The 26,111-nt window shown below is 43.9% G+C and overlaps 10 protein-coding genes across 10 annotated transcripts; 9 read left to right on the top strand and 1 right to left on the bottom strand.

Annotated features, from left to right (window-relative positions):
- Positions 1–5: 5 nt before the first annotated feature.
- MELLADRAFT_79206 (uncharacterized protein) lies at positions 6–3,797 on the top strand (the record flags this gene model as incomplete). Its single annotated transcript, XM_007416082.1, has 9 exons — positions 6–291; positions 372–463; positions 579–1,823; positions 1,894–2,045; positions 2,144–2,506; positions 2,582–2,751; positions 2,849–3,161; positions 3,228–3,312; positions 3,394–3,797. 9 exons carry the CDS (start codon positions 32–34, stop codon positions 3,531–3,533), a joined length of 2,820 nt encoding a protein of 939 aa, XP_007416144.1.
- Positions 3,798–6,488: 2,691 nt separating this feature from the next.
- Positions 6,489–7,586, top strand: MELLADRAFT_53774 (family 16 glycoside hydrolase; the record flags this gene model as incomplete). Its single annotated transcript, XM_007416083.1, has 6 exons — positions 6,489–6,537; positions 6,629–6,811; positions 6,903–7,007; positions 7,076–7,221; positions 7,296–7,408; positions 7,490–7,586. 6 exons carry the CDS (start codon positions 6,489–6,491, stop codon positions 7,584–7,586), a joined length of 693 nt encoding a protein of 230 aa, XP_007416145.1.
- A 1,124-nt stretch (positions 7,587–8,710) lies between these two features.
- Positions 8,711–9,526, top strand: MELLADRAFT_67720 (uncharacterized protein; the record flags this gene model as incomplete). Its single annotated transcript, XM_007416084.1, has 1 exon — positions 8,711–9,526. The coding sequence occupies one exon, from the start codon at positions 8,711–8,713 to the stop codon at positions 9,524–9,526; it is 816 nt and encodes a 271-aa protein (XP_007416146.1).
- A 1,776-nt stretch (positions 9,527–11,302) lies between these two features.
- On the top strand, positions 11,303–13,373 carry MELLADRAFT_111729 (uncharacterized protein; the record flags this gene model as incomplete). The annotated part of the gene is made up of 5 exons (XM_007416085.1): positions 11,303–11,464; positions 11,564–11,902; positions 11,984–12,391; positions 12,465–12,617; positions 12,687–13,373. The coding sequence occupies 5 exons, from the start codon at positions 11,303–11,305 to the stop codon at positions 13,371–13,373; spliced, it is 1,749 nt and encodes a 582-aa protein (XP_007416147.1).
- Positions 13,374–14,039: 666 nt separating this feature from the next.
- On the top strand, positions 14,040–14,858 carry MELLADRAFT_67722 (uncharacterized protein; the record flags this gene model as incomplete). The annotated part of the gene is made up of 4 exons (XM_007416086.1): positions 14,040–14,096; positions 14,173–14,568; positions 14,634–14,786; positions 14,811–14,858. The coding sequence occupies 4 exons, from the start codon at positions 14,040–14,042 to the stop codon at positions 14,856–14,858; spliced, it is 654 nt and encodes a 217-aa protein (XP_007416148.1).
- Positions 14,859–16,470: 1,612 nt separating this feature from the next.
- MELLADRAFT_93172 (uncharacterized protein) lies at positions 16,471–17,653 on the bottom strand (the record flags this gene model as incomplete). Its single annotated transcript, XM_007416166.1, has 4 exons — positions 16,471–16,499; positions 16,543–16,883; positions 16,960–17,128; positions 17,188–17,653. The coding sequence occupies 4 exons, from the start codon at positions 17,651–17,653 to the stop codon at positions 16,471–16,473; spliced, it is 1,005 nt and encodes a 334-aa protein (XP_007416228.1).
- Positions 17,654–18,437: 784 nt separating this feature from the next.
- Positions 18,438–20,506, top strand: MELLADRAFT_93173 (uncharacterized protein; the record flags this gene model as incomplete). Its single annotated transcript, XM_007416087.1, has 5 exons — positions 18,438–18,617; positions 18,676–19,002; positions 19,069–19,458; positions 19,528–19,686; positions 19,751–20,506. 5 exons carry the CDS (start codon positions 18,438–18,440, stop codon positions 20,504–20,506), a joined length of 1,812 nt encoding a protein of 603 aa, XP_007416149.1.
- A 1,231-nt stretch (positions 20,507–21,737) lies between these two features.
- Positions 21,738–22,464, top strand: MELLADRAFT_111731 (uncharacterized protein; the record flags this gene model as incomplete). The annotated part of the gene is made up of 3 exons (XM_007416088.1): positions 21,738–21,905; positions 21,979–22,041; positions 22,288–22,464. The coding sequence occupies 3 exons, from the start codon at positions 21,738–21,740 to the stop codon at positions 22,462–22,464; spliced, it is 408 nt and encodes a 135-aa protein (XP_007416150.1).
- Positions 22,465–23,198: 734 nt separating this feature from the next.
- MELLADRAFT_111732 (uncharacterized protein) lies at positions 23,199–24,744 on the top strand (the record flags this gene model as incomplete). Its single annotated transcript, XM_007416089.1, has 9 exons — positions 23,199–23,476; positions 23,540–23,560; positions 23,628–23,780; positions 23,855–23,929; positions 23,968–24,039; positions 24,115–24,180; positions 24,255–24,320; positions 24,396–24,461; positions 24,657–24,744. The coding sequence occupies 9 exons, from the start codon at positions 23,199–23,201 to the stop codon at positions 24,742–24,744; spliced, it is 885 nt and encodes a 294-aa protein (XP_007416151.1).
- A 339-nt stretch (positions 24,745–25,083) lies between these two features.
- Positions 25,084–25,551, top strand: MELLADRAFT_67725 (uncharacterized protein; the record flags this gene model as incomplete). The annotated part of the gene is made up of 1 exon (XM_007416090.1): positions 25,084–25,551. One exon carries the CDS (start codon positions 25,084–25,086, stop codon positions 25,549–25,551), a length of 468 nt encoding a protein of 155 aa, XP_007416152.1.
- Between the last annotated feature and the right edge of the window lie 560 nt (positions 25,552–26,111).

The following is a 26,111-nucleotide window of genomic DNA, read 5'->3' on the forward strand; positions in this document are numbered from 1 at the left end:
TAATTATCAACCAACCTTCAACACCACAAAGATGGTGATGCTACCACCACCTACGAGCCTTACTTGCTCAGGAAACGATAGCTACAAAGAGTTATGGCGAAGCCTCAAAACTCACTTTGACCGGATCCCATCTGATGCAGATGGCGATAATTTACTCGATATTCACCCAGCTGACTTCGATCCTGAGGTGGTATTAAAGCTTTTGGTATCCATTAAAAACTCATTAGTTGGTAGTAGAATACGAAAAGTCATCACCATGAATGACTCACACATCGTCTCTGTCATACCAGTGTAAGCTCTTGCTTAATTCAATCCGACTTATAACAAATTCAATTGACAGTCTCAAGATCATTGCCATGCATATGATGCAGCTTAGCATGTATTCTGGAACTCACTGGTCAACAGCTCACAATCATGAAGCTGAAGATTGAGGCAGCAGCCATTGTTGGACTTTTGTGTTTACGTATGTCACTCATCTTCCACTTCAACAGCGATCACAATGGTTCATTAACTGACTCATCCATCTATTTGGTCTGGCTATGATATCGTGAACATGGTTCACTGTGCTGCATATACAGCTGAAGATCAGACTGTCTTGGGTTTGTTGAGGGCTCGTCTACCTGGTGCTATCATCCACGCCTTGACAAGTCTGTTGAGCAAATCCTCGATCGAAACTATGATCTTCCATCCTACCCCGACTACTCAAACCGATCACCATTTTCTCAAGACACTTCTCCGCACACTATCTTCTCTCTATGGCGTTATTCAAGATGTTTCAAGCTCGAGGAAATGGGGTTACATGACCAAGTCGCCCGAGCGTGTACATCAACCACAACCTGGACCAATCGTTCATTCCCTCTCGCAAGCTGCCTCAGCATCCTCTCCGATTTGTGAGACAGATCGATTCAACCTGAAGGGCAAAGCTCGGGCGGTCGAAGATACTGCCGATGCAATGTTTATAGATCCTTTAACATCCCAACCACTAGATATCGGAGAGACGGATGAGTTAAACCGCGATTTTTGGCTTATATCAAAACGGAATGAGATGAAAGAAAGCTGCGAACATGCAAAAGTTCAGTTATTGAAATTCTTGGCTCAAGATGATCTTATCATATCTCTTATCTTGACCATCAGTCCAGCCTTCAATCAACCCAATACCCCTGATCCTACTGCTCGAATCTCGTTGTGCGCCACAGCCGACCTTGTGGTTCCATGCCTTCAATTAATTTGGCTTCTTTGCAAAGATACAAGACGACAAGTTCGGTTTGTCAGACAGTTGATGAAAGCACAAGATCCTATCAAGAATGAAGAGAGTCGATTACAAGCTTTGGTCGGATGTTTGAAAGCTTGGCTGGCTTCTAATCATGATGGCGCTGTAGAGTCATCAATCAGAGTTATCGGGGCACTCCTTTCTATCAATGACCCTCCTCATTGGCCTGAAGATCATGATCTTTCAGAATATCTCGATACAATGATTTGGGGCAAGTCCGATACCGAAGATGTCGACGACTTTCATCCGTGGGGGATCGGATGGATCTTATTGACATGCCGCGCAAAAGATGCTAGTCCCACTCTTCGAGCTGCATTGGCCACTAGGTACGTCACCATGATTGATTCTGAAGCACAAGGCAACTTGAGACTGAGTCCACCGCGATCGTTGGACTGTCACTACGAAATTTACGCGAATAGCTCTGTTTGTCTAGTCAAGAATTTCCCGGACATTCGGCTTCGAATTTTGAAACTTCAGATCCATAACGCGATTAATTTGATAGATAATCCTACTCACTCTGTCACTGTCAGAGCAGAAGCAGCTTATGCTCTGGGTCAGTATGTTTTGTTCCGTGTCAAAAACGTATACACATCTGACATTGAAACAATTTCCCTATCGTGTAGCTCATGCTGTCACAGTATCAGAGGCACTTCAGGTACAAGCTACAGAAGCTGGCGTGATCCCAGTATTAAAAAAGTTACTCGACAAAGCATCTGAACCACCGGTTCCGTATCCCACCCCGGCAATCTCTGCTCAAAATGCCATGCTACGCGAGGTTTGTTGTATTTGGCAGTTCCGCTTTCTCTGCCTGATCATCCCTTCAATACTTCACGTCTTCAAGGACTAACTTGTTCCATTGGGACGCGTTTCCAGAGTGCATACTTGGCTCTAGCTTCATTGATGTCCACATTGGACCAACCTCGACAAGAAGTGATCGATCTAAATTTGTTACCTTCGATTGTGAAGTCACTTGGAGATGATTCTGTATTAGTCAGAGCCTCTGCTTGTCAATGTTGTCGAGCATTGTCACGAGCGATTAGTGTTTTGAGAACGAAACTTGCAGATGAAGGAGCTGGACCTCGGTTGTTTGACATGGCTTTTGGAGAAGAAGGTAGTAATGAAAATGTGGAGTCTAATGATGATGACGAAGATGAGGATGCAGTTGAGATCCAATTGAAAACAGTGGCTATGGGAGCTTTATGTAATCTTGTATTGGATTTCTCACCCATGAAACAGGTGAAAGACTTTTGAATTCGGTCATTCATTTGATTTATAAGATTATACTCACTCGTTTTCTGTTTTTCATTGTAGGAGGTTCTGAATCGAAATGGAATTGAAAAATTTGTTAAATCCCTCAAGTCAACTAAACATCAATCATTGAGAGTTTCAGCTTTATGGGGATTGAAGAACATGACATTTTCATCATCTACAGAGCTGAAGATGAAAGTGATTGGAAGTCTTGGTTGGGATGTGATCCACAAGTGAGTGGTTGAAATTTCCGCAAGATATTCAGCGGGTCCTTTTTTTTCGCTCATACTGGCCTGTATACATTCTCACTGATTATCGTTGAGTCAATAGGTTACTAGAAGATAAAAATCCTTCTATACAAGAAAACATCATCTCACTTCTACGAAACGTAGTTTGTGGTGATGTAGCTGATATCGATATCGTCTTCCGACATTTAACTTCACATGATCAATTAATGACTTTACTGGAAGATCGATTAAGTACATCTTCTACTAATCTGAATACGATGAGTAGTAGTACTATGAGTGAAAGTATCATCTTACAAACGATATATACGATCTCTAATATCGCGACTGGTAGTGAACCTCATAAATTATTTATTCTTGGTCGTCATCGAACTATGAATAGTATATATGAATTGATGGTGAGTGATTTCTCTTTACCAAACATACGCTTGGATTACTTTTTCTTACACTGGTGTTCTTGATAGTCACATAAGAATTCAGATATTAAGATTGGAGCTATTTGGTGTGTTAATAATTTATCACATTGGGATGAAGGAACAGATTCTCAAAGTAAGGAATTTTCCATCAACATTTTAAAGTTCTTACTTTGGAAATTCACTGAACCTTTCTTACTTTTTTGTGTGTGAATAGATATATCAACAGTAATGATGAAATTCAATTCACTTGGTATCATTAATAAATTAAATGAGTTGAGTAAAGAAGAGAAATTAGATGTTAGTGGTCAAGCTAAATGTGCATTAACTCAAATTAGAAAAAGACGTCAATCTTAAAACGAAATCGTCTTCTTTCTTGTGGTAAAACTTTACACTCAATGCAATTATTTATTTATTTATCTTGAAAGTACAACCAATCATTTGATATGTTTTTCGTTAAGAATTTTTCTTCAAGATTTCGTTTTATAATTCAAGTATTTTTTGAAATTACTTTGAATGAATTGATTTGTTGTTGGATTAGATTGGTTGTTAAGAATGACATATGACTTTCTTCTCTAGAGTTATGTAACACACAATGTTTAGCAGAATGAGTATAAACTTATCTATCTTACACCCCACATTATTAAACACATTGCAATTTGCAATGAGGCAAAAGTTGAGGATCTTAGTGACCTCCGTTGCTTTTCCTGCCCTTAATTAACTTAAAGTCTAGCTATATTTGTACTCCACTTCTTCCTGCCGTGGTCAAAAACAACACGCGCCCAGGTAAGATGCGACAAGAAAAGGCTGGCGATTGTTGGCGGACGCAAAAGATGACCTCTCTGTCGGGGACTCGAACCCCGGTTGCCCGCGTGACAAGCGGGAGTACTGACCACTATACTAACAAAGACCCTGAAGACCGTGGGATTCGAACCCACGCCCGAAGACCGCCGGATTACCCGAAGGATCCTTAAGACGGCGCCTTAGACCACTCGGCCAGATCTCCATGCCAGCAAACCCGGTATTAGGCTATCAGTCGTATGGTAGCCATCGTCTAATACCCTTGCTGTGACGGTCCTTATTGCTTCAAGTGATGGATTCGTAGAGGACGACGTGAGTTGGACAAGAAGAACTGGACACACATTCAGAGACATAGACGTGGACCAAAGTGACAGCATTGACAAGATGTGGTTGTTGAGAGAAAATGACAAACAAGGCTGTTTGAAGAGGCTTGGACGGTGCTTATTGCTTTGAGTGATGGATGGTGTGATCCACCCATTTTTTGTGGGTAAAAGATAAGTGGGACAAGGAAATGAAAAAGATACAAGTGAGGCAAGGGATTGCCTTGATATGAATGTAAAGCTGTAAACTTCATAGTTTACTTCTCTGCCTTTGCCTTTTGGGTTGTAATGTCTTCCTTTTCCCTTCAGGATGAGATATTTCATGGATTGAAGTTTTTCAAATAGTCTATTGAGCATTTATGATGTAATGTCTTTGATGATGTTGTTGAAGAGGCTACGGAAGAGGTCTATGTATTTAACTAGACCTCCTTCTAGCTTGTTTGTCTCAGTTGTATAGTTGCTGAGAGGCGTAGTATAAGTCATCTGTAGTCCCTTTAATTTTTTTCAATCACCATCCATCAGCCTTAGCCTTTAGAACATATGTATTGGAAGTCACCAACTCAAACATACCATTTGGGAATGCATCTTCAATGTTAAGGATGCATCCCATTTTGGGTGGAGCTTTGAAGGTCTTCCTTCAAAACATCAAAGTACCCTCTCTGATGGTTTAAGGTTTTGTTCGGTATAGCCTTCTTCTGTTTGGGAATATTGTTCTTGTGCATGGTTTTTGAGTTCCTTAATAAGTTGTTCTCTCTTTGTAGGGTGGTTGTCTGAGTGTATGAATCTCAAAATTTCTAAAAGACGTGAAATTTGAGTTCACAATCGGAGGGGTCGTCCACGGCTTTGATGCCTTCCTCATCTGGGGCACAGACAGAGTCGAAGTCTTGATCTTCGCAGCGGCTCGTGTACGTTGAGTTTAAGATCCAGTTCCAGCCTTTTACATTTTCCAATTCCCTATCGGCTAATCCTAAATGGTCGATTTTGGCGATGGGAGAATAACGTTGGTATGTTGGTACCCGTGCAAAGAGTGGTCTAACTTGAACTTCTTCTTACTGGTGTTCTTATCAATGACGTCTTGTAACTTGACAAAGTCTCTCTCTCGGCGCGAGTCAAGTTTATTTCTGGACACCTTTTTGAGCAATGAGCAAATGATCAGACCAAGCAGACATAACTACATGTTACCAGGTTGAGTCCGTACCATGCTCAAGTCATTTGAGTAGTTGAGAGGCGACGCTCTCAGGTCTCGTGCAGAGTGAAAAGCTCGCGATTTCATCCCCGAATGTGCATTCTACAAAAGCGCGTGTTCTGATGCTTTCATTTTAAGCTCGTATTTTGACTAATGGACATTTGGAGTTTGTATATAGATAAATTCACTCCTTTGCTTGGCCTTCATCAGCCTTGATAGAACCGTTATCTTTTTCATATCAGCTTACCCCCTCATCTTTCGTTCTTTACATCAACTAGAAAAAACCCCACCCGAAAAACCCAGCAATCTTGTTCTCAAGCTTAATCAGTAATTCCTCAAATATTCAAGATGCTTTACAACCTCAGGAAGCACCCAGCCGACGTATTGCTTGGCTCCCTCGGACTCCTTCATCTCATAACTGGAGCGAAGATACCAGATCCCAAAGTCCGCCGTAGTCCAGACCTTCCCAGAACGTTTTATCATGGCCGTATAGGAACCGTGGCTCCATCCGAGAAAAAAACGCCCAAAAAACTCGCGAAAAAAGTGAGTCCATGGACAAAGGCATCCGACCTACGTGGCCAGGCGCTTGTAGACTTTTTCGAGTTGAGTTGATAGTTTTACTGCTTTTGGTATCTGTGCAGTCTCTTGTTCGAGCGAGTATCAGCTGACAACTTTTTGTCTTCACGTCATCTGATTTATCATGATGATTTGCACAATTTAGCTTCGAAACTGAAAATGCAAGTTCGCAGGGCGGTTTGGCTCAGTATGTCAGTACTGAGGATGCGTTCAAAGAAAACCTTTTACAAATTCAGGATGACACTGTCTATTGTAAGTACTAGCTATTTGCCCTTTATGACAAACCCTTCAAGCCGCTTATATTTATTTTTCATGATTTTAGTCAAGGTCGACCAGACTCAGCAAGTACAAGGGTTAAGAAAGTCCATTAGAGTTAGCTCTAAGACAGCCTTCTCACCTGGAAGCTTACTCGTCATCGATGTCAAACATATGCCTGTTGCTTGCGGAGCCTGGCCAGCTATTTGGACTGTCGCAAAAGGTAAGCATCTATTTCCATCCTGTAATTTTTAGTAGTTGTATAATATCTAGATCAGTTTGTAGCTCATCGTTCTTATTCTTTTGCTCCATAGACGGAAGCTGGCCAGCTAAAGGAGAAATCGATATCGTTGAAGGTGTCAATTTCTTCACTCAGAACTCCTACTCTGCTCATACTAAAGATGGTTTTGTCATGCATCCACATGGATTCACCAGCAAATTCATGTTAGATGCTGATCATCAAAACAATTGTGGAGTAGACGCAACTGATAACCAAGGTAAGCCAAAAACTTAATCAACTATCTCATTTCGATTGTAACGCACGCTGAATATCCGAAACAAATTGGTTTACTCTGTGACATCTAACAGGATGCGGACTTCGTGATCGACGTTCCGATGCTTTTGGAGAACCTTTTAACTCAGCAGGTGGAGGCGTGTTCATACTAGACTGGGCCGATAGAGCAATTTGGATTAGTACGTACATTGACTTGAGAGATTTTTCCGATGAGAGGCTGTAAAGCTGACAAAATTATTGCTTTCAGACTTCTACCCACGCGATGAGATACCCGATCACATTCGCAATGGAACGCCAGACCCCTCTTCCCCATGGAGGCGCCGCCCTCGTGCTTACTTCACCGACACTTCCGGTCAGGAAACTGGAAATTATTTCCAGGACCATGTGCTAGTGGTGAGTTCCTAATCAGGATGAAATCGTCTCATCATTTTATTCAAAATTGACTTTTCTATGCGCCTTCTTCTTAGATCAACACTAATTTGTGCGGTAAGTGGCCTGATGGGGTATGGTCTGCAGACACCTCTTATGCGGGTCAGAACCAAACCTGTGCAGCAATCACAGGTTCAGATAGTTGTGCAAAGTAAGTCCTTTATTGATCCTCTTCAGACTTTATGATATCTTAGCAAGAAACTGATACCCAGCGGCACTTTTTTCATTGTAGCTATATTTTGAATTCCGGAAGTCAATTAGGAGAGGCATATTGGGCCATCAACTCGATTGAGGTATACAACAATGCTACAAAAGCCAATTCTGACTGATCAATAAATGGTGAATCTTGGATCACTTCTGTTACTATCTTTAGGACACTTTCTCTCTTTGACATTTGTCAGTTGAATTCAATTGATCAACTCGCTTTCTTAGATATTTCTTCATGTCATCTGCAAGCAATCTTTCTTCTTTGGTTAGTAGTCACTTCATCGACGTAGAACTGGCTTTTCTTCACAGCAATCAATATTTAATACCCTCATTCTTGATTATATGTATGCATCACTCAGTATCCAATATGATGATTTGCAAATGATAAGTCAAAGAAGGGAACTTAACTAACATTCCCAAGAGATTTCAACACTCAGAAATTGAACAAACTTCAATATCACGCAACAATGAAGTAAGCTGAGAAGGCCACCGTTAGAACCGAGTCCCGTCTTGAAGCGCAGTGAGCATATCTGGTGTCCTGACGCCTGTTAAGTAGGCTGGTGCACTGTGACTCGGTCAGCCCATGGCATCTGATTCGAGTGATTCTAGTAATGGAGCCACTGATATGTTTAGTCATCTTCCTCTACACCAAAAGATCGATGACTCTAGAGTAGATGGACATGGATCATATCATTATTGGCGACCTTCCGGGAGGCCACTACTTTGCCTCATGCCATTGCCGGTCCCATCTGACTGAGCAGACAAATATCGTGTTCAGCATCCCCATGCCTCTTGGTGGGGTCATGAGCTGAGGAACAGCCACATCAATAGAGTCATAACAGCCTGTAGACAATTTTGTCAAAGGCCGCCAGCAAGACATCACGCGGCACAGTGTGGTTATTGAAGGTAGAGGCCAAGAAAACTGGCGGCCCTGATGATCTGCCCTGAGACGGACAATCAAGTCAAGATCACAATCGAAGCCATTCCACCTGCGAGCGGTTGCTGATGATGTCGCAATTGACTCTTCAAACTATTTAAAGCATCCCTTGTTCTTCCTCCCAAATATGTTCAGTCCAATACCACATCACTCCGCTCCACCTCACTTCACTTCACTATCTTATTGATCCTTTCACAACTCCTTTGATCTGCCCAATTTTTCCCTTTAAAGTGAACTATCTTTCTACAACATCCATCACTTGATCTCATTCGCTTGTCTCTTCTACAAATAATTCTTGGACCCAAGACCATGACCTATCCTACTAGAATAGTGAACTTGTACTCGAAAGCCGATTTGAATGCTTTACTTGGGAATAGTTCAGGCGACTGGACCGACTATCTTCCTCCTCCGTCTCTCGAACGCCGCGTGCCTTCGACTAAGCCAATCTGTTTGACAGCAGACCCGACCAAATTTCGTCTGGACATGGCTTTCAATCGGGATGGACCGAAGAGGGATCACAACAATCGGTTTACCTCTGAAATTGATCCCAAGACGTTGCCACCCACCATTGAGGGACCCCGATCGATCGCTTCAGACATTACTGAACATGCCGGCAAGCGGGAATGGAGGAAACACTGGGCAAAGTGGTCATTTCCCATCCGCAAAGACGCTCCACGCGGCCTGACTTGGGGCCCTTATCATGCGACGCCAGAGGTATCATTGAAACGACCCGCTGAAGACGGCACTTTGTTAGAAGAACCAAAACGAAGGCGAATTTTTACTGTCTTACGATCACCGCAAAAGCCCCTTATTGTCAAGCTGAAGATTAATCAAAAACTCTTAATATCGGCTGATAAGGATTCCAAGATATCTAGAGATCAAGAATCCGTAAAATCTTCTTTTACAAAGCGTAGTCGTAGCGGGTCATCGGTCGTTGGTGATATTGGTCAGATTCAGTCAAAGCGTCGCTGCAATCCCAAAGCAGCACCTAAACCGGCACGCGCAGGCGATGGCAAAATGAAGAGGGTCACAAGTTCACAACTAGCCGAGATGTTTTCACAGCGGCATATCAACTCTCGGACTCTTCACACCCCACCTGTCGCTCTAGTCCGAAAGAGCTCGTGAACGTCACGCTTTCCCCCTCTCAAGAGAAACCGCCAACTAAAAAACGAATCAAACTCTGTGTTAAAAGCCAATTGAAGTATGGCTCGTGACGTATAGAAGGCGATGAGATCGTTTCTTTGGGGCCCGCTGTAAGTTTGAGTTTTAAACTTCTACTTTTGTCTCAAAGCTCTAGCTAATCTCTTGTTATCGTCCTTGAAAATAGTCCGGAAGCCAAGTCATGCGCTTTTGCAATGTTCCTCTGCTTTCTTTCTTCCATTAGTTTTTCATCTTGCTTAGGCAACCTTTAATAATTCTTTTTTCTATTTCTTGTCTTGCTATAAAGCACAGATTGTGATTATTCCACACTTTTTTTGACTATTAGAGTATATGTAAATTTTCAAGATTTCTCTTTTTTATTCTCATTCAAAGGCAGATATCAATTTAAGCAGATATAATAACAGAGACCAATCCTTTTGTCAGTGTGGAGTTGTCTTATTCTTTTTGTTATTCATTCTACTTCAGTCTATTGTTTTCCACTTTGTAGTTCAACGTGTGTTTCTCAGAAATCTCGCAATAATCAAGTTTTTCGCATATTGAATTGTACTCTCAAGATTGTAACATCTTGAAACATTCCACACTTGTACTGCTAAATCACGCTGCTTCATCATTCTTGATCACCTTGAAATTTGAATGTGTATGATTGTGATCAACTTTCTACAGTCAGGCTCTTTCCTGACAACTCAAATGTTATCTACATCCATTCGGACCTTTTGGGACCTCTGAAGTTAGATATCTTGAGAATGGGTTTCGAGGTGGAGGAACTGAATGGCTACAACCTGTGTAGCTCAAAGCCATCCACATCCCAAAATATACTAGAAATGAGCCAGGTATGCAGGATACATCCAACTCTGAATTGCTTTTCGTGGTCAAGTTACTCCCATCCATTGCCACACATTTTGATGATTGGGGCAGTTTTGTAAGCACAGAAAGCGCTTCTTGAGCTGGAGAAATGGGTATTGTTTGGTCATGACAGCCCCCGGGATGCAATTGGGATATGTATGTACAAGACTTTTCTCAACCTACTGATAGGTGTTAGAAAAATATGTGATGGAAAATATTAATCAGAGCTGGTGCGGACTTCCCCGCTTGGTAGGCTGATAACTTGCACGGTGGAATTCAGCAATCCAGATAGCATTCAGAAGGGAAGTGCGTCTAAGTACAGCCCTTTCAAGAAAGGTTGACAACTTTTTTTGGAGAAAGTTGTCTCCGCAGCGGGTAAAACCAGAGACAAAACTCAATTTACAGGTTTATTCTTTTCTGTATTCTTCCAATTAGCGGAGAGACAAAATTGGGTGAGGGACAAAACAGGACAAAACCCGGGTTTTGCACATTGGCGAGATTTACAAAAAACTCAATCCTTGTTGAAACAGCTGTATACCAACCGCACAAAGTGGGCTCATCGGGAGCACCGGAGGATCTGGGGAATTTCCTGGGAACGTGGGACTGGGAATTTTGTGGGATTTTGGGAATCCCGCACCCTCAGCACAAACATACTTATTAGCATATTACATACACGTTCCAAACCATCAATTAATACTTAATTTAACTCAGAAGTAATTGTCGCCTAGGGTTATGTTTGGCCAGGGAAGGTGTCACCTGCTCAGCATTTTTTTCCTTCCCTCCGTGTTTCATAGCAAATTTTCTCTCTCACCCATTTTGATAGCCAAAGGGGCATATATTTTGCAATGCATCCAACCATATTCGACCCAACCCACACACTTGGCCGCGCACGAGAGAATGGTGTGCCCCACCCTCATTCACGAATATTACGAGAAGGTCAATCCCAACGTTGTCGCCCTGCCGCAACCCAAGCTCCGAGGACCCACAGGCCTACGATGTCCAGTGTGTCCAAGTGAAATGGTTTACTGGACCGAGCTACACGATTCCTGGCACATTGGCGTTCGTTTTGTTTTTACATCTGCCCAATCACCCCTCATCTTTATCATTTCTTCAGCACCCGAGTTTTCAACTGACCAAATTGCATTGTCTTGAACACAGTGCCCCACCCCTTATAATTCACACAACTGGAAGACCTGGCGATGTGATCAGCTGAACCATGAACTTGCTCTCATCAACCTTGGCACGCTTCGCCCGATTGTGTCCGTCAGCGCAGACTGGGGCCCCCGAGTTTCCACCAAAGGGCTCACTCTCCCTGACCTCGCGGCGCCACCCCAGGGCGGCCGGTACCATCCTTACCAGTCGAAGCCAAAACAAGATCCAACCACGTCCACCGCCAAACGAGCGGTAGTTCAATGCAAACGCCTTTCCGAAGGAAGCGTCGCCCAAAACCACAAGAAGACAGCTAATAAAGGGTGTCACTCTCAGTACTGCCTCGGAGTAAGGAAGCCGTAGATATGATATGAACTAACAGGCCCTTTCACAAAGTTCCCAATACTGACGTATTGCATTACATCCCAGTGCTGCATTGCATACGGCTCCTCTCTCTGCCGTGTGCATGTTCGCCCTTCCACCGAATCAGCGTCGACGCCCCTTGTACGGGACGATCGGTCTCTCACACCACATCAACTAAGTCAGATTGGATTATCCCAACAGCAAATCACCCAATTAAGGGAGCTGGAGGCAAGCACCTCAGCACACGGGTCACAGTTCCCCCCATCAAACGTACCTGCTCGTCGACCCGCTCCCGCCTCACAAGCTCAGCCGCATCAATGGGCTCAAACATCAAATTCGCTTGGTCGTCGCGTACCCTTGGCCGCCAGGGTCATGCTCCAGAAAAACCGATATGACCGGGAGCATGCAGCCAAACAGCAATCATCAGCTCTCATCGATGAAACCAAAGTAGTAATGATTACTTTGTGGACAAACGTGAGTCTTGTCTTGTCTCTATTCAGAGAGACCCCCATCACTCAATCGCTGACATTCAAATGCGAGAGACCAGTCAGAAGCGTCACAAATAGTCACAGGTTACTTTCCGCTGTGGCCCCTGCTTTACCTCGAACAATGCGAGCTGCTAATCGCTGCGGTAGTCAATGCAATTGGCCCAAAATGGAACCAAGCCCTGAGTGTCTGGAATGAAGAACAGGAATGTTGGGTACGTCCTATTCCTCTTTCCATTTTCCATTTGAGGGCCGTTTGATTGACACACACTGTCGCTGGCCAGTGCGACACACTGGTCAGTTACCCAATTCGGCGCCCCAGTACGTTACGAACTCTTATTGTGAAGCTCCAAGGAGTCCAAGTTCGCATGCCTTTGGTTTTAGAAACCAACCTCCCAAAAAACGGCCCACCCAGCCATCCACCCAGCGATCACCCTGCGCCCAGTTTCACATCACTAACCGAGGCCCCCCCGCGGAACACGCCTTCATCCCCAAAAACACCTTACCCGTCTCAACTTTCTGTCTCTTCCCAAGATGACAGCGACGAGCTAGCACCTCTGGAGCCAGAAGTGAAACCCAACAAATCTTCGATCGACCCGCAAACATCCAACAAATACATCGACTTGACCCTTTTGCCAGATCCCAGATCTCCTACCCAAGAACTACCGGCGGCACCCAGCGGTAGCTCCAGCATTCCCGGCGACGAAGAAGCAAACTCTCTCTTGGCTACCCCCGAGAACGTAGAGTATGTTTTGTTTGAATACTCATCATTTTTCACACTGCAATCTGACATCGATGACTTGGTTAGGACTTCTGACACCCCACCTAAAAGAAAACGATGGCCATCAAGTTCCGTTCAACTGTCCAGTGTCCTTGCTTGGTATAAGGACCAAGTACACGGCTGCCCAAAAACGAAATGGATGGATCACTTTGGCGCTCAATGGCATTTCTCTTCCTCCACCATGTATTGATATTGCACTTGGGTGTGGTTGGTTGGCTACGAGAAGATGTATGCCAAGTACCACTCAAACCCAACGACCACCGTTGCGGAAGCTCGGATTTTTTGGAAGTTTGAGTTCAACAAAGCGGCATCTATCTCAATCAGTGACCACCCTGCTAATGCCAATTCCCAAAGAAAATGAAGTGGCATGTGATTATGTTTGTTACGGTCATAAACGTGCTGATATATTTTAAGTTTTAACATCATATAGTTGTCCTTATGTTGTTCGCTACCTTCTTAACTGTTTTGTCTCCTTCCACATGAAATGCCACCCAAATCATCCCACAGTTCGCGGAGTACACGTGTCCGATAATTCCAGAGGGTTATTGACTCTCCTTTTGGATGTTTCGTGGTCCGATTTCGTGAGATGAGAATGCGACCCGATTTGAATACGTTTCCAGAAGACCACTTTAGGAAGGACCCTTGAAAAATAAGTTGTGATGGACCCTGCTTGATGACGGCAACCAATATCCGTGGACTGGTTGTTCTAGCTGAAGCCTTCCACAATCGCAGTAGGACCCTTGGCCGCTGTTCAGTATCTGATGATTCAATAACTCACCTTTTGACCTCAGTTGAGTATAAGGTCTTCAATGATTCCGTTTCTCCCCATTCCTCCCCAGCATCCCAGCAGACAAAAATGCGAGACACGCGATTTAACGCCATCATGACCGCCATTGTCCCCACCGTTGCACATGTACGATTTTCGCCACTCTCATCAATACCATTGAACTTTTCTTCCCTCCTGACCATGATCACATTGCTTTCCACAGGCCAGGGGCCTAACCCGGGGCTACATGGCATATTACACCACCGAAGCCCAACTCTTCTTGAAAGAACGACCTCATCCTCATGCGACCGAATCACTCCAAGCGATTGGGTGTACCATGGAGTCCGACATTCTCACGAGGGGGAAGATGTATCAGCTCTCAGGCCCATTTGGCCAACACCCCATATCGGGTCAAGCTATGATCAAACACAATCGGTACACACAATGCAAAGTGGGCACCCACACGCCAGATCCCAACAACCTTGCTGGTAAAGCAAGTATCAGTGCTCTCGGCAAGGTTTTAGACATGCAATTCGATGATGTGAACCAACCACTCGGCGGATGGAATCTCGACGTGGTAGCCGAACACGAGTTTGCTGACACAGCAACTACCCCTGGGGTCAGTCACTTCTCAAATCACTTATGCATGTCGTTAGAAACTCAAATGATAACTCCCTGTTTCAGCAATCCCATGTTTATAAATTTGAGATGATATATCGCTTTGGAGTTTATACTCCACTGATCAACGAGTGGCATCAAATTGAAAACGCTTCGGAAATTTTGTTCCATGGAACGCTACACTCCAAAGACCCTCTCACAGGTCGCTTCATTGTACATGTGCGTATCACACCTCCTTGGTAGCACTTGTTCATCAAGCCTGACATTGCCCATCTGAAACTTTCCGCTTAAGGTCAACAAATATGCTGTGGTTGCGAACAAGCCCAAGAAGGTCATTGTCATCGATTTGGATTAGCTTTCGTCTACATGTGCTTCCCCAACATTCAAGCTCCCCCTGCTACGTCGGCATGCTGACTTGTTGAAAGCAAAGTCTACCAGTGTACATACATATGATCCCCTTTACCTTTAGTGAGATCATGAATGCTTACATTTATGCAACTATACGCTGATTGACAATGCAATGAAGAGTGCGGTTAGAGCCAACTTTCAATGATTTGTACATCGTTTCCGGTGAAACATTGAGAGCACTCCCACTCACTCACGCAACTCGAGCAAATCCCTTCCAATGGATCAATTCTCTCATGGATAACGCATTTGATTGATCATTCCACTTATTCAAGCACAAAACTGATTCACTATACAACGTTGATTTGTTCGTATGTTCAGTGAAAGGTCCAAGAAGTGAATTCCAAGATAATGATCACAAGATAACGTGTGATCATTATCTTGGTCTTCACTATTTAGTGAGCACTAAACATACCCATCCCCATCAGCACAGTGCCCCTTCTCCTAGAAACTCCATACCCTTCCTTCGGTCTAATTTCTTGGTCAACCAAACATTGCGCAAGTATACCATTTCTTCCAGGAAGAAATTGTATACAAGCGAGTGCATATTACGGCACATTGATGCAAAGCCCCCATACCAGATGTTGGTCAGCTCTCCAGCCGAGGCGTTGAAAATCCAACGATCCCCCTCTTGAATATCAGGAAACAGGTGGGGATTGGTAAACCGCTTGCAAAAGACATCTGTACCTGTGTGAGAACGGTGGTGAAACGGATCCACAGGAATGACTGTTCCCTCGAAGGACGATTGATCCGTTTGGCCTGTATAGATGTGTTCTGTCAATCGGCAAGCATTGTTGTAAAAAACCACCTCTGGCATTCCGCGAGGGAACGTCTCTTCCAGAAATGCCTGAAAGGTGAACCCAACCCAACTAAATTAGGACGTTTTGGAGGAGGACATTGGCCATTTGAAGACTGACCTTCACAGCACTCACAGACTCTGCATTATAAATTTTTTTCCGGGCTAAAACAATACCACATGTTCCCACAACTAGCTGATTGTTGTGGGTCCTGCTCCTGGATAGCAAGTATTTGCCTGAGGCCTGAGACTCCCCGCCATCGCGAGCTCGTTCATGTGCCCTTTGCGACTCGTCAGCGTGTTGTAAGCTGTCCAGGTCTTTGAATTGCGCTGTTTCTGCGTCCAGATGAACCATGGGATCAGTAGGAAGATTGGTTCCAGGACGGTTAAGAATCGCAGTGAGGGAGAAGTTCCCTTGGACGCGTTTGTTGAAAGTCGCCCATGCCTCAATGTGATCCTGGTCATCACACGTCTCAGTATCCCCAACCGCTTTTTTCCGGCAGGGCTGTGCTCGGCATAGCCCGCCGATGAGGATAAAGTGTTCCGGGCAGAAGCGGTCGTTTATGCTAGCTAGCTTATTTGTGCACGGGCCTTCAGGGGGCGGACGGCCTATCGATCGAGCAAGTTCTTGCAGTTGCTGTGTTGAGGCACTGCAACGCCAGTGCCCGATGGTGAGGCCATCGGTCACGACGGCGCGGATGGCTAAGATGGAACCAAAAGTCCACTCAATCCTTGGAAACCAAGAGACGCAAGATTAGAAGTTGAAGGTATTACCTTTGCAAGACTCTTCCCCGGATGCTGGATCCACCTCTGATAACACTCGGACACATAGGGAACAATAATGGTCACGGAACCTAGTTCCTTCGACTGATAAGAGTTGCAAATGATTTTCAATTGCCGAGTCAAAGCGGATTGTATCGTTGCCACTCGAGGAGACTGCGAGCTGAGTGCCTCTTTGGTCCGAGTGGGTCATTAGAGAATGAAGTATGAGCCTGTCTCGGCATACTTCCTCTGACATGGAAGGGGTGAATGACTGGTCGGCAACAAAGGTTGGAATCGGAGTCCCATCGACAAACACCTCGTTGTACCAATTCACGAGATTAAAATGAGACACACTACGAGGTCACATGATCCAAATTAGTTAGCGAGACATCGAATATCATCATTTTGTGTGATTATGATAGCACTTACTGAGCCAACATCTGCAGAACTCGGAACATGAATGCCAACCGCGTAGTCATGTAATAATGACAGTGGATGTGGAGAAAGTGTGTGTTGCGGCCCATGTCCGGTGAGTAGTAAATGCGGAGGCCATCTTGAGTGTAGTAGCTCGGCCTGTAATAAGTCCCACAGCGTGAGTCTGTTACGGGCCGTCAGTTTGGGGGTTACTAGTGTCTGATTATAAGGAAGGTATCATACTGGAGCAGCACAAGATAACAGTCTGAATCGGGTGGGGGCCATCGATGTCATATAAGTATCCGTCAATGCGCGAATGGACGTGCAGGGTTGACTTTTCCTTACATATGTCACAGTGCGACAGTGGAGCCCGTAGAAAGAATTCAGGAATTTTCGTGGTGAGAGCAGGTGTCAGACCAAAGTCGCGGATTGCAGCAGCGGAGTCGATCAGACATTCAGGTAACAGGTAGAACAATATAGTCCATAGATGAACCATCGATTCGTCCAAGCATTGAGGTTGCAAAGCCAATGAGAGGAAGGGTATGATGCTTGTTCGGGTTGGTGTGAGGGCTAGGGAGACGCCTGCGGTTTTCTGGACCTTGGCGGCCAGTGATGCGAATCGCACAAAGTCGCCCACCGTGAGAGTCGCCGCAAGCTGGGGACAATCCTTGTTCATAAGGCCGACGAAGTCGCGTAGGAGCATTGACATGGGTAGAGGTCACGATGTATAGATAAACGGGTGCGTGGTGAAGAAAGATGGTATGAGCCAGCAGGGTAAGGTGACGTGATAGGTACGCCTCCAATGGGTACGAGTACTCACACATGTCACTCGTCGGGCAAATGCATTTGCCAAAAAGCGATAAGGTCATACTGTTTGGACAAAAGGTTTTGTCGGGAAGGTGAAAAGGTAAATTGTGAGGTGATTTACACATACCAGCAAAGAGGTGTAAAGCCATATGTCATGGCATTAGGGTGGATTCCCAGGATTCCCAGCGCGCAGCGCACCCATCCCCAGTTCCTCCGAGAGCAATCGAAGGGTTGCGGAGGCAGAGAGCCGGCTGCCATGAGAGCCGGCCATCATGTCCCACACCCCAAACGGGTAATACAAATGTCCACAATGGGACTGTACAAACCGTCGTACACGAAAGTCACTAGACCAAAAGGTCAGTGGTATATCTCACAGACCCGTTCATCCAAGCGAGTGGTTCCGATCGATGACCGGATGACAACCACACCGTGCCCGCGACGATGCCATCGCCAAACTCATCATAAGCAACACCGATTTGATCATAATTAACATAGATTCGAACCGTGCAATGCATTGGAAGGACCAAATTAAAAGATACGGCGGCGGCATATGCACAGCAGAGGACGAATATAGACAAACACAAACTACCAGTTCGCGGTCGTGGTATAAGTTGGTCAAAAGGATGTATAATAAGCAAAGATATGCTTCATTTTAATCAGTAAACTTTCATCTGGAATTACACCTCATGCCGCCAATCAGATCATACGCGGAATTCCCTATTAACCCGGTGAAGCCCAATCAACTTTTGCCTTTACCTGGAATGACAAAACAAACCGGCTTGCTCTGCCCCTCCTGCCGCAAACCACACTCCACATCCTACTTCACCCCCGCTAAACAAGGACACGAGCCGCTAATTGGCGTAACGGTGAGAGTTATTCCAACATATATCGAGTTTATTACGTCCCCTTATAAAATTACTATAGTGTCGTGCATCCAGATACATTCGATCTTATAGCCTTGCACAAGCCAAGTCCGCTGTTATCAAACACAATCTACTGCTGCAACGCCGTGCTGTACCATCTAGTACTTTGACTCAGGAACAAGCCGATTACAATTACGCTATGCAAGTATTGCAACTCATCAACGGCGACATGCCTGGTGCAATCTCTTCCAACCAAAACAACGGGCGAAAAAAGAAGCCGTCCAAGCCACTACCTACGGACCAACAGTGCTCAGGATACCTTGGTCAATTTGCTACTGGCCATACAGCGCACAAAAATGCGGGATGTGCCATCCAGGCGTGCCGTAATGTCAATATCACCTCATTCCCCAACTAAAATTGATCGTCTCGACTGACTAAAAATGATTTTCTTCAGTGCTGCGAACAGCTCAAGCCTTTGCATCTACGCTGCTCCAAACATAATGCGATGACGAAACCCAACAAGGCTCCGGTAGAAGCTCGTGACGTGGGAGTTGCAAATCGGACCATTACACAAACCCCATCTAATCAACTACGTGCTCGATCCCCCAGCTCAGATTTTGGAGATCAAGACGACATCGATCCGATTCTTACCCAAGGCCCAACCCCAACTCAGGCCCGACCGGCCACCCAAGCCGCGCAAAGGTTTGCTAGCCCTTTGACCCCAGCGCAGGTTAATAGATTTAGAACGACGACTATCCAGAAACAAGCTCAGGAGTGTGAAGACAAGGATAACGCTAAAGTCGCCGAAAACACTGTGACATTTGTTGTTTGGGCCGGGCTAGATGTAAGTACGATGTGTAGTTTCAATTCACAAAAGTTTCATCAAGCCAACTTTGTTTATCTTCTTATTCAGGACGACCCTTGCGGATTTGAGACTTGGCGTGTGTACGCTCCACGATGGCCTAACTTGTCACTCAATAACTCACACACCTTGATGGAACAAGTACGGAACAAATTTGGAAACGAGTGGAATGGAGATCTCCGGGTGTGGATACCAGACGAGAAAGCATGGGTATGTTATGTCCGCTAGCCGTAACCTTTTATATAATCAATTTGACCTCATACTTCCTCAACAGGTCAAAATGCAAACGTCAATAGTTGAACCGTACAACCCAACCTATCGCCGCATCCTCATTGTGTTTCCAGGGGTCAACATCGCAACATGCCAGGGAATGGAAACAAATTTAGAATCGGTTCGCACAATGACTGTTGTTCAGAAAATGGACATGAAATCAATATTAAATACTGCAGCATATACTCGATTCAAAACGCCATCGGCCATACGCCAAGCGAATATGCAGATAAGTTTAATTTCAGACAACAAAGATGAAGTTGAAGGTGATGAAGGTGAAGTCGAACAACTGAACATGTCCAGCCCTGACCTACCGGAACCAAATGTTGTAGAAACTTTGATTGCCCAAAAACCAATGGCGACTGAGCCGGCTTCATCTTCAACGTCAACAGCCAATGCTCCAGAGGCAGTTGCCCAACCAAAAGACTCGAAGGCAGGATGGCCTACATCTCCTACAACCATCACGATGAAGTCGCTCCAAAGGTATTTGACACTCACGCTTGCGCCTCTCAACCTTACAAGCCAGTTAGCTTTCGCTCAGGAGTATGGAAAGACGCATGAATTTACTAAGTCCACGGTTAACAAATACCACAAATGGTTAAAGGATTATGTTGGAGTTCAACGGCTATCCGAATACGTCCAGCAGCACCCCAATCATACTGTGCTTGATGGATTGGACTTTTTTAGACTCGAATGGCAGGAGCTCGACAAACGGCGTAAAAAGAACGCCACTCGCGCGACTCGTAAATCGCCGGAGTAGCTTAACTTCAACATTATTGCGACAGTTTATTCATTCATTAAATTTCTCTTATATTTATGTCTCATATTGCTATCACGTTGTTGTGTTGTTATTCTATATGTTGTGCCTTTGTATATATATATATGTTATGCTATGGACCTAGTGTAAATAATTTGATGACTAATAACAAGTGTTGCTTTGATGCCTGAGACAAACAGAGCATCACTATAAATTTATTCATACCACAATTCATTTACTTCCTACGTAGGTAATCTTCATCAATTTTCACTAAGTTTGTGTTTCATGAAGGTCAGCCTAATAATGAATGCAAGTGTACAATCAGTGAAACGTGGCCGAATGGCCACGGATCGCAGTACAAAAACAAAATAGCCTCCGTGTGAGTACGAAGAGAAAACCAAGTGTTTGCCACTTGTTACCTAGGTCAAAGTGACCAAACTGGCGTATTCACCGTGTCAATAATGCATAAGTTCATGTTGACCTCAAAATTAAATGAATATCTTTTGTATAATTGATGTCCGTTGCGAGGAGAATAATAGGACATCTCCAGTACTCCTATCTACTGCTAAACCGTCCTCTTCCAAATCATACAGTATCCTACACACCATGCTCAACGATCATGATGATCATGAAATAGATAAATGTCAATCTACGAATCAATCTACGCTTAAATCTAGTGTACCTGATAATGAAGAAGTAACAAGTACGCACGTTTTATCCCATAGGCATTAAGCGTCCTGACTAACACTTCGTTTCCGCATTTCCAGCGGGAACGAATGCAACCAACTGTACTATGGTCATAGAATCTGATGAACACGACATTGGAACAATTCATTCTACACTTAAATCTAGTGCACCCAAAAATGGAGATGTGACACGTACGAAAACCTTTTCAAGTAGGGTGTAATGAGTGAGCCACCACTTATTCCTTTCTGCTTTTGCAGCCGATCAAATTACAACCGCGCCATACTACGAAGAGATTGAAGATCTGGCTCGCAAAGATGAATGATGCATTTACCGGCTGGACGCCATGAAGTTCCGACAAGAGCAAATGTCTTATAATCAAGAAGAAAATATAAACATCAAGAAAGACAATGTTGTATACACGACTGGACAAGTAGTACAAGTAGTCCAATCTGTTTTGGATGACGAATGGATAATTCGTCTTATGTACCTCAACCATTGAGAAATTCAAGGTCGTTATTACCTCAAGTTTCACCCATCATGGATAACAATGGAGTCCCAAGGTCGGGCACAGTGCTTTGCGCGAGCGGAAAGCAACCGTTATGCTGCCTGGGCATTGAGACATTTTCAACATACGCTTTCCCTGAAACGAAGGAATAGGAGAGGCCGTATGGTGTCAAAGTACCAACGATGGTACTCCCTTTCATTATCATTGGTAGTAAGCCCTATATCTCCTTATAAAAATAGTAAAATGAATATTGATTTTAATCTTTCAACATTGATCCGACCAGGTTCAACCATGTCATGTGATACAGTCAGCTGGTACAGGTTATAACGACGAACCTCGTTGGCGGGTATGTGAGAGGCCAACTGACCATAGTCACTCGTATGTTCACAAAACAAACTTCAACAACAAGCCGGCTGAGCGTCAAAGTTGGACGTCTCTCATCCATGCGTACATTCACTATACATACGACCTAAGTGATGACCAAACTTTGATAGCCAGACTCGATTGTGACGAGCATGGTAAGGTCAGCAATTTGGAATGCTTTGTCCGAAAGTACGTTATGTTATTTAACTACAGTCTTCATATCATATAGTGGTGCCCTCATCTTCTGAAACGTAATATCTTGATAGCCGACCTCCGTATTACAGTCGCGACAACGCGACCATGGCAGGGAGAATGGAACACGTGTTTCAACGTTTTGCTGTGCAACATGTGTGTAACAAGATTTGCAGGCACATCGGCAACATCCAATTATAGTTGTATGAACTAAGTTTGTTTGATATTGATACGATGTTTGTTATTTTCTATTGACAATGTTGTTGAATATGCATCACTGAGTGCTACGCGTGTGGCCATTGAAGCTTGTTTGTACTTCCCAAAGGAAGACGGCAAATTTTGTAGTTGCAGTATTGTTTATTTATGTTTATATGACTCGTACCTGTGTGATTTTTCAGTTTCAATATTAAAGACATTCTTTTTCTTTTATGATTACTGCGAATCAATACTATTTCTTTGGCGCGTGATTTCTGTCGTCCAAGCATTTATGATGCATCCCTTGATCAAAGGTTTCAAAATAATCAAGCCTCACAGATACCCCGTATCGGCATCATCAAGCTCCGATAAATTAGGTCGTAATCATAAATATTTATGATATCCTACATATATGTAATGCATTGTAGGTGATTAGACGTCATTTCCGGCGCCGGCAAATTACCACAAACCATAAGTCATAAGATATGGATATAGACGAATGCGTCTGGTAAAGGAAGGAGCAAAGGAGGCCAAATACTTATGTGTTTGTAATCAACAGAGGTTAAAGATATTCTTCGACGGAATATCTTGGAGGCGTGGTATAGAATCAGAACGAAATAGTTCGATATGTTGACTATTTAAGACATCCATGAATTTCCACTTCTTTCCTCGATCATCCTCCTTCATCATCTTACACCGATCGTATCATTTTTACACCTAGTACTATTTCAGATACCCTTATACAACGTTGGTATGGATATACCAGACCGTCAACAATCCGAACTGAATCCCATCCCAATTCCTGATAGCGCGGTTGCTGAAGTGAAAGCGGGTAAAGACCAGTGCTTTGGATGTGCACTCTTTGGACACATGCAGCAACATTGCCCATCTCGCGCTTCCAAGCTAGGTCGAAGCGCACGACCATACAAGGATTGGCGACACGTAATGGGTACACGCAAGCTTTATAGTGTCAACGTTTTGTGGCCTCCGGCCCCTGTGGCTACACCTATGCCTGTTGTTCCTCATCACATGTTAGTACGAAATGTATGAAATCATTATATAACTGATGCTGTGCTGACGCATAATATTTTCAGGCCCCAAGATGCAAATGCTGTGTAAGTTCACAATGAGTTGAATCAATTCGTATGAAAACTACCAAGCTAATGTACGACACGCGAACAGCAACTTAGGTCAGCCAATTGCCGAAGTGGAGATTATAAACGGGAACGATGCTGTTATCACCGCTGTGGAGAATTCCGAAGTTCACACCGCCGTGGCAAATGCCAAAGTTGAGGTAATAGAGGTTATACACGCTGCCGACGCCGTTCACACCGTGTAAGTCTCTATTGACTTGAATAAATCTTTGTAATAAATCGACGTTGTACTAACATACGATCTGATGACATCAGAACACCTGATGTGATTGACTCAGTAGCTGTTCTAAACGTGAACAACGTCGATCATAATCATGAAGCTGCCATGATGTAAGTCATGTCTGTTGCTTAATGTTATCGTTTCTTAGTTGCAGAACTGACGAATATGTCTCACCCAGCAAGCCCAGTGACCAGCCGATCACCGGTTTAACCGAGATAATGTGCGCTACTATTAAGATGCTATGGCTGATTGAAGATAATCTAACTTAACACATGGAAATATTTTTGTTTAACAGGCTTTTTGACATTGAAGCAATGAACTTACCCGGTAACCCAATGGCCATTGATTCACACAAAGCGTTGTGAGTACAAGCAAACATTTCGCATTCTGCAGTGTCATTTAGTTATTGGTTCTAATACCTGGTAACCAACACAGCTCACCTGCTGAAGTATCGATCATCGCCGAGAATGCCATTACGCATAATGGTTTATCCGAGATAGTGTGAGTTACTATGCTATGCGGTGCGAGGTGCGGTTCCATTAATTTGCAACTAATGTGAACATTGTGTTGTCCCAGCTTATTTGAAGGTGACAACACGATCAATTTAGAGTCACCTCCGATCAACCATATACACGAAGAGGAGTGAGTTTCCTGTCGAGACATATCGCCACGGTGGTCCTAATGCTCGATATCATGTTATTACTAGGGTCCAAGACATTGAGCCGGAGACGTCATGTGGACGCAAAAGGCCGCGTGTAAATTATCAATTCCAACGATCGGTGCGATCGAAGCGATCAAAGTCTTGTTCATATATCTGCCTCAATTATGACTACGTAGTTTAGAACACTTTGTGAAACCTTATACACGCGGTAACATGGCCTATACTATATTTCTAACCGCTGGCCAAAAGAATGTGTGCCTGTAATTTTAATCCACCCCATATATATATATAGTATATATATAGTATATTAGCTGAAGATATAATATACGTTTATCGGAATTTCTTCGACTCTTGTATTTCACTTAATGTAAACCCATTATGAGGATCCATGTATAAACACAAGCGATCCATCAACTTGCGTAAATACGTCATCTAAATATCACATCCATAAAACACTCAAAGAGTATTATGATGTGGTTATTGGTGTAGACTGATTCTACCTCTACCGCAATGTGACGGTGACCACTTATAAATAAGTGGTCTTCGTATTGTTTCCGGTCTTTGTATCAACACGTGGTCTGTATTAAGTTCTTGATTTATACAATGCCTTCGTGTAGCGACGTAGATAAATCCTCCACATCCACATCCGGCCTCATTTCCACCTCAGATCATAGTTCGCCTGCCAGCTTCGATGTAGCATCTGCTTCTTTGACCGCACCTACTTCTTCAAATGAAGACCCTAACGTCACCGAAGAAGGGTATAACAATCGTGCATGTGAAGGAGGTCAGGACGATCACGATCAAGATCCAAAAGACCCCAGTCAAATTTGCTCCGACCGTAAATCTTACATCAAACCAAAAACCTCACTTACCAAAACGAATCGTATTGCAAGTGTAGGGGCTGTTGGTCCTCCTGGTCGGGCTTCAAGTAAGGTCAGGGCGGTGCGCGCTAAGAGGTATAACCAGGCAGAAGGTTTGTGTGAAACATTCATATTTACTTATCACGACGAAGTTCAAATGCTAAATGACCATATTATAACCTTCCGTTCCAGAGGTGCCAGGACCAGGTAGCATCACGCGTTTAAGCATTCCAGTGCGTACCTCGGCATTGCGACCCGATTTCCCAACCAGACATGCCGCTTTCTTGTATCACCTGAATGGCTACTACGGCGATGAAACCAAACCCAGATACAAGCCGGATAATATAACGGGCCTGTCTGAGTCTGTTGCCGTATATCAATTAGGTAGAATGTGTGATTTGTCATCAACTCGAGATGTTAATGAATGGCAAGTTACACTACATCAAATGTAATCTTTACCGGGTGGTAAAGAAAACTACTGACATAGAAAAGTCCTGAGGCAACAGGAAGAGAGCTAAAAATCTGAAAAAGTATGCACCTTGTTCCTAGATGTTGGGGCGTCATGATGAGTATTTTTTTGTATTTTACACGCAGATATTGGTTAATGTACTAACAATAAAGGCTGAAAATCATCAAAAACCTACCTGTAACAATACCTGAAATTTGGCCCTTGATTTTGTAGACAGGATTTTGAAATCTTCAAACATCAATAACTTTTGCAGTTCTGAATCAAATAACTCTATTTTTGGTTCGTTGAATACGTGAATCTTT

The sequence above is a fragment of the Melampsora larici-populina genome (assembly GCF_000204055.1).
Source record: "Melampsora larici-populina 98AG31 unplaced genomic scaffold MELLAscaffold_57, whole genome shotgun sequence".
Lineage (NCBI taxonomy): Eukaryota > Fungi > Basidiomycota > Pucciniomycetes > Pucciniales > Melampsoraceae > Melampsora > Melampsora laricis-populina.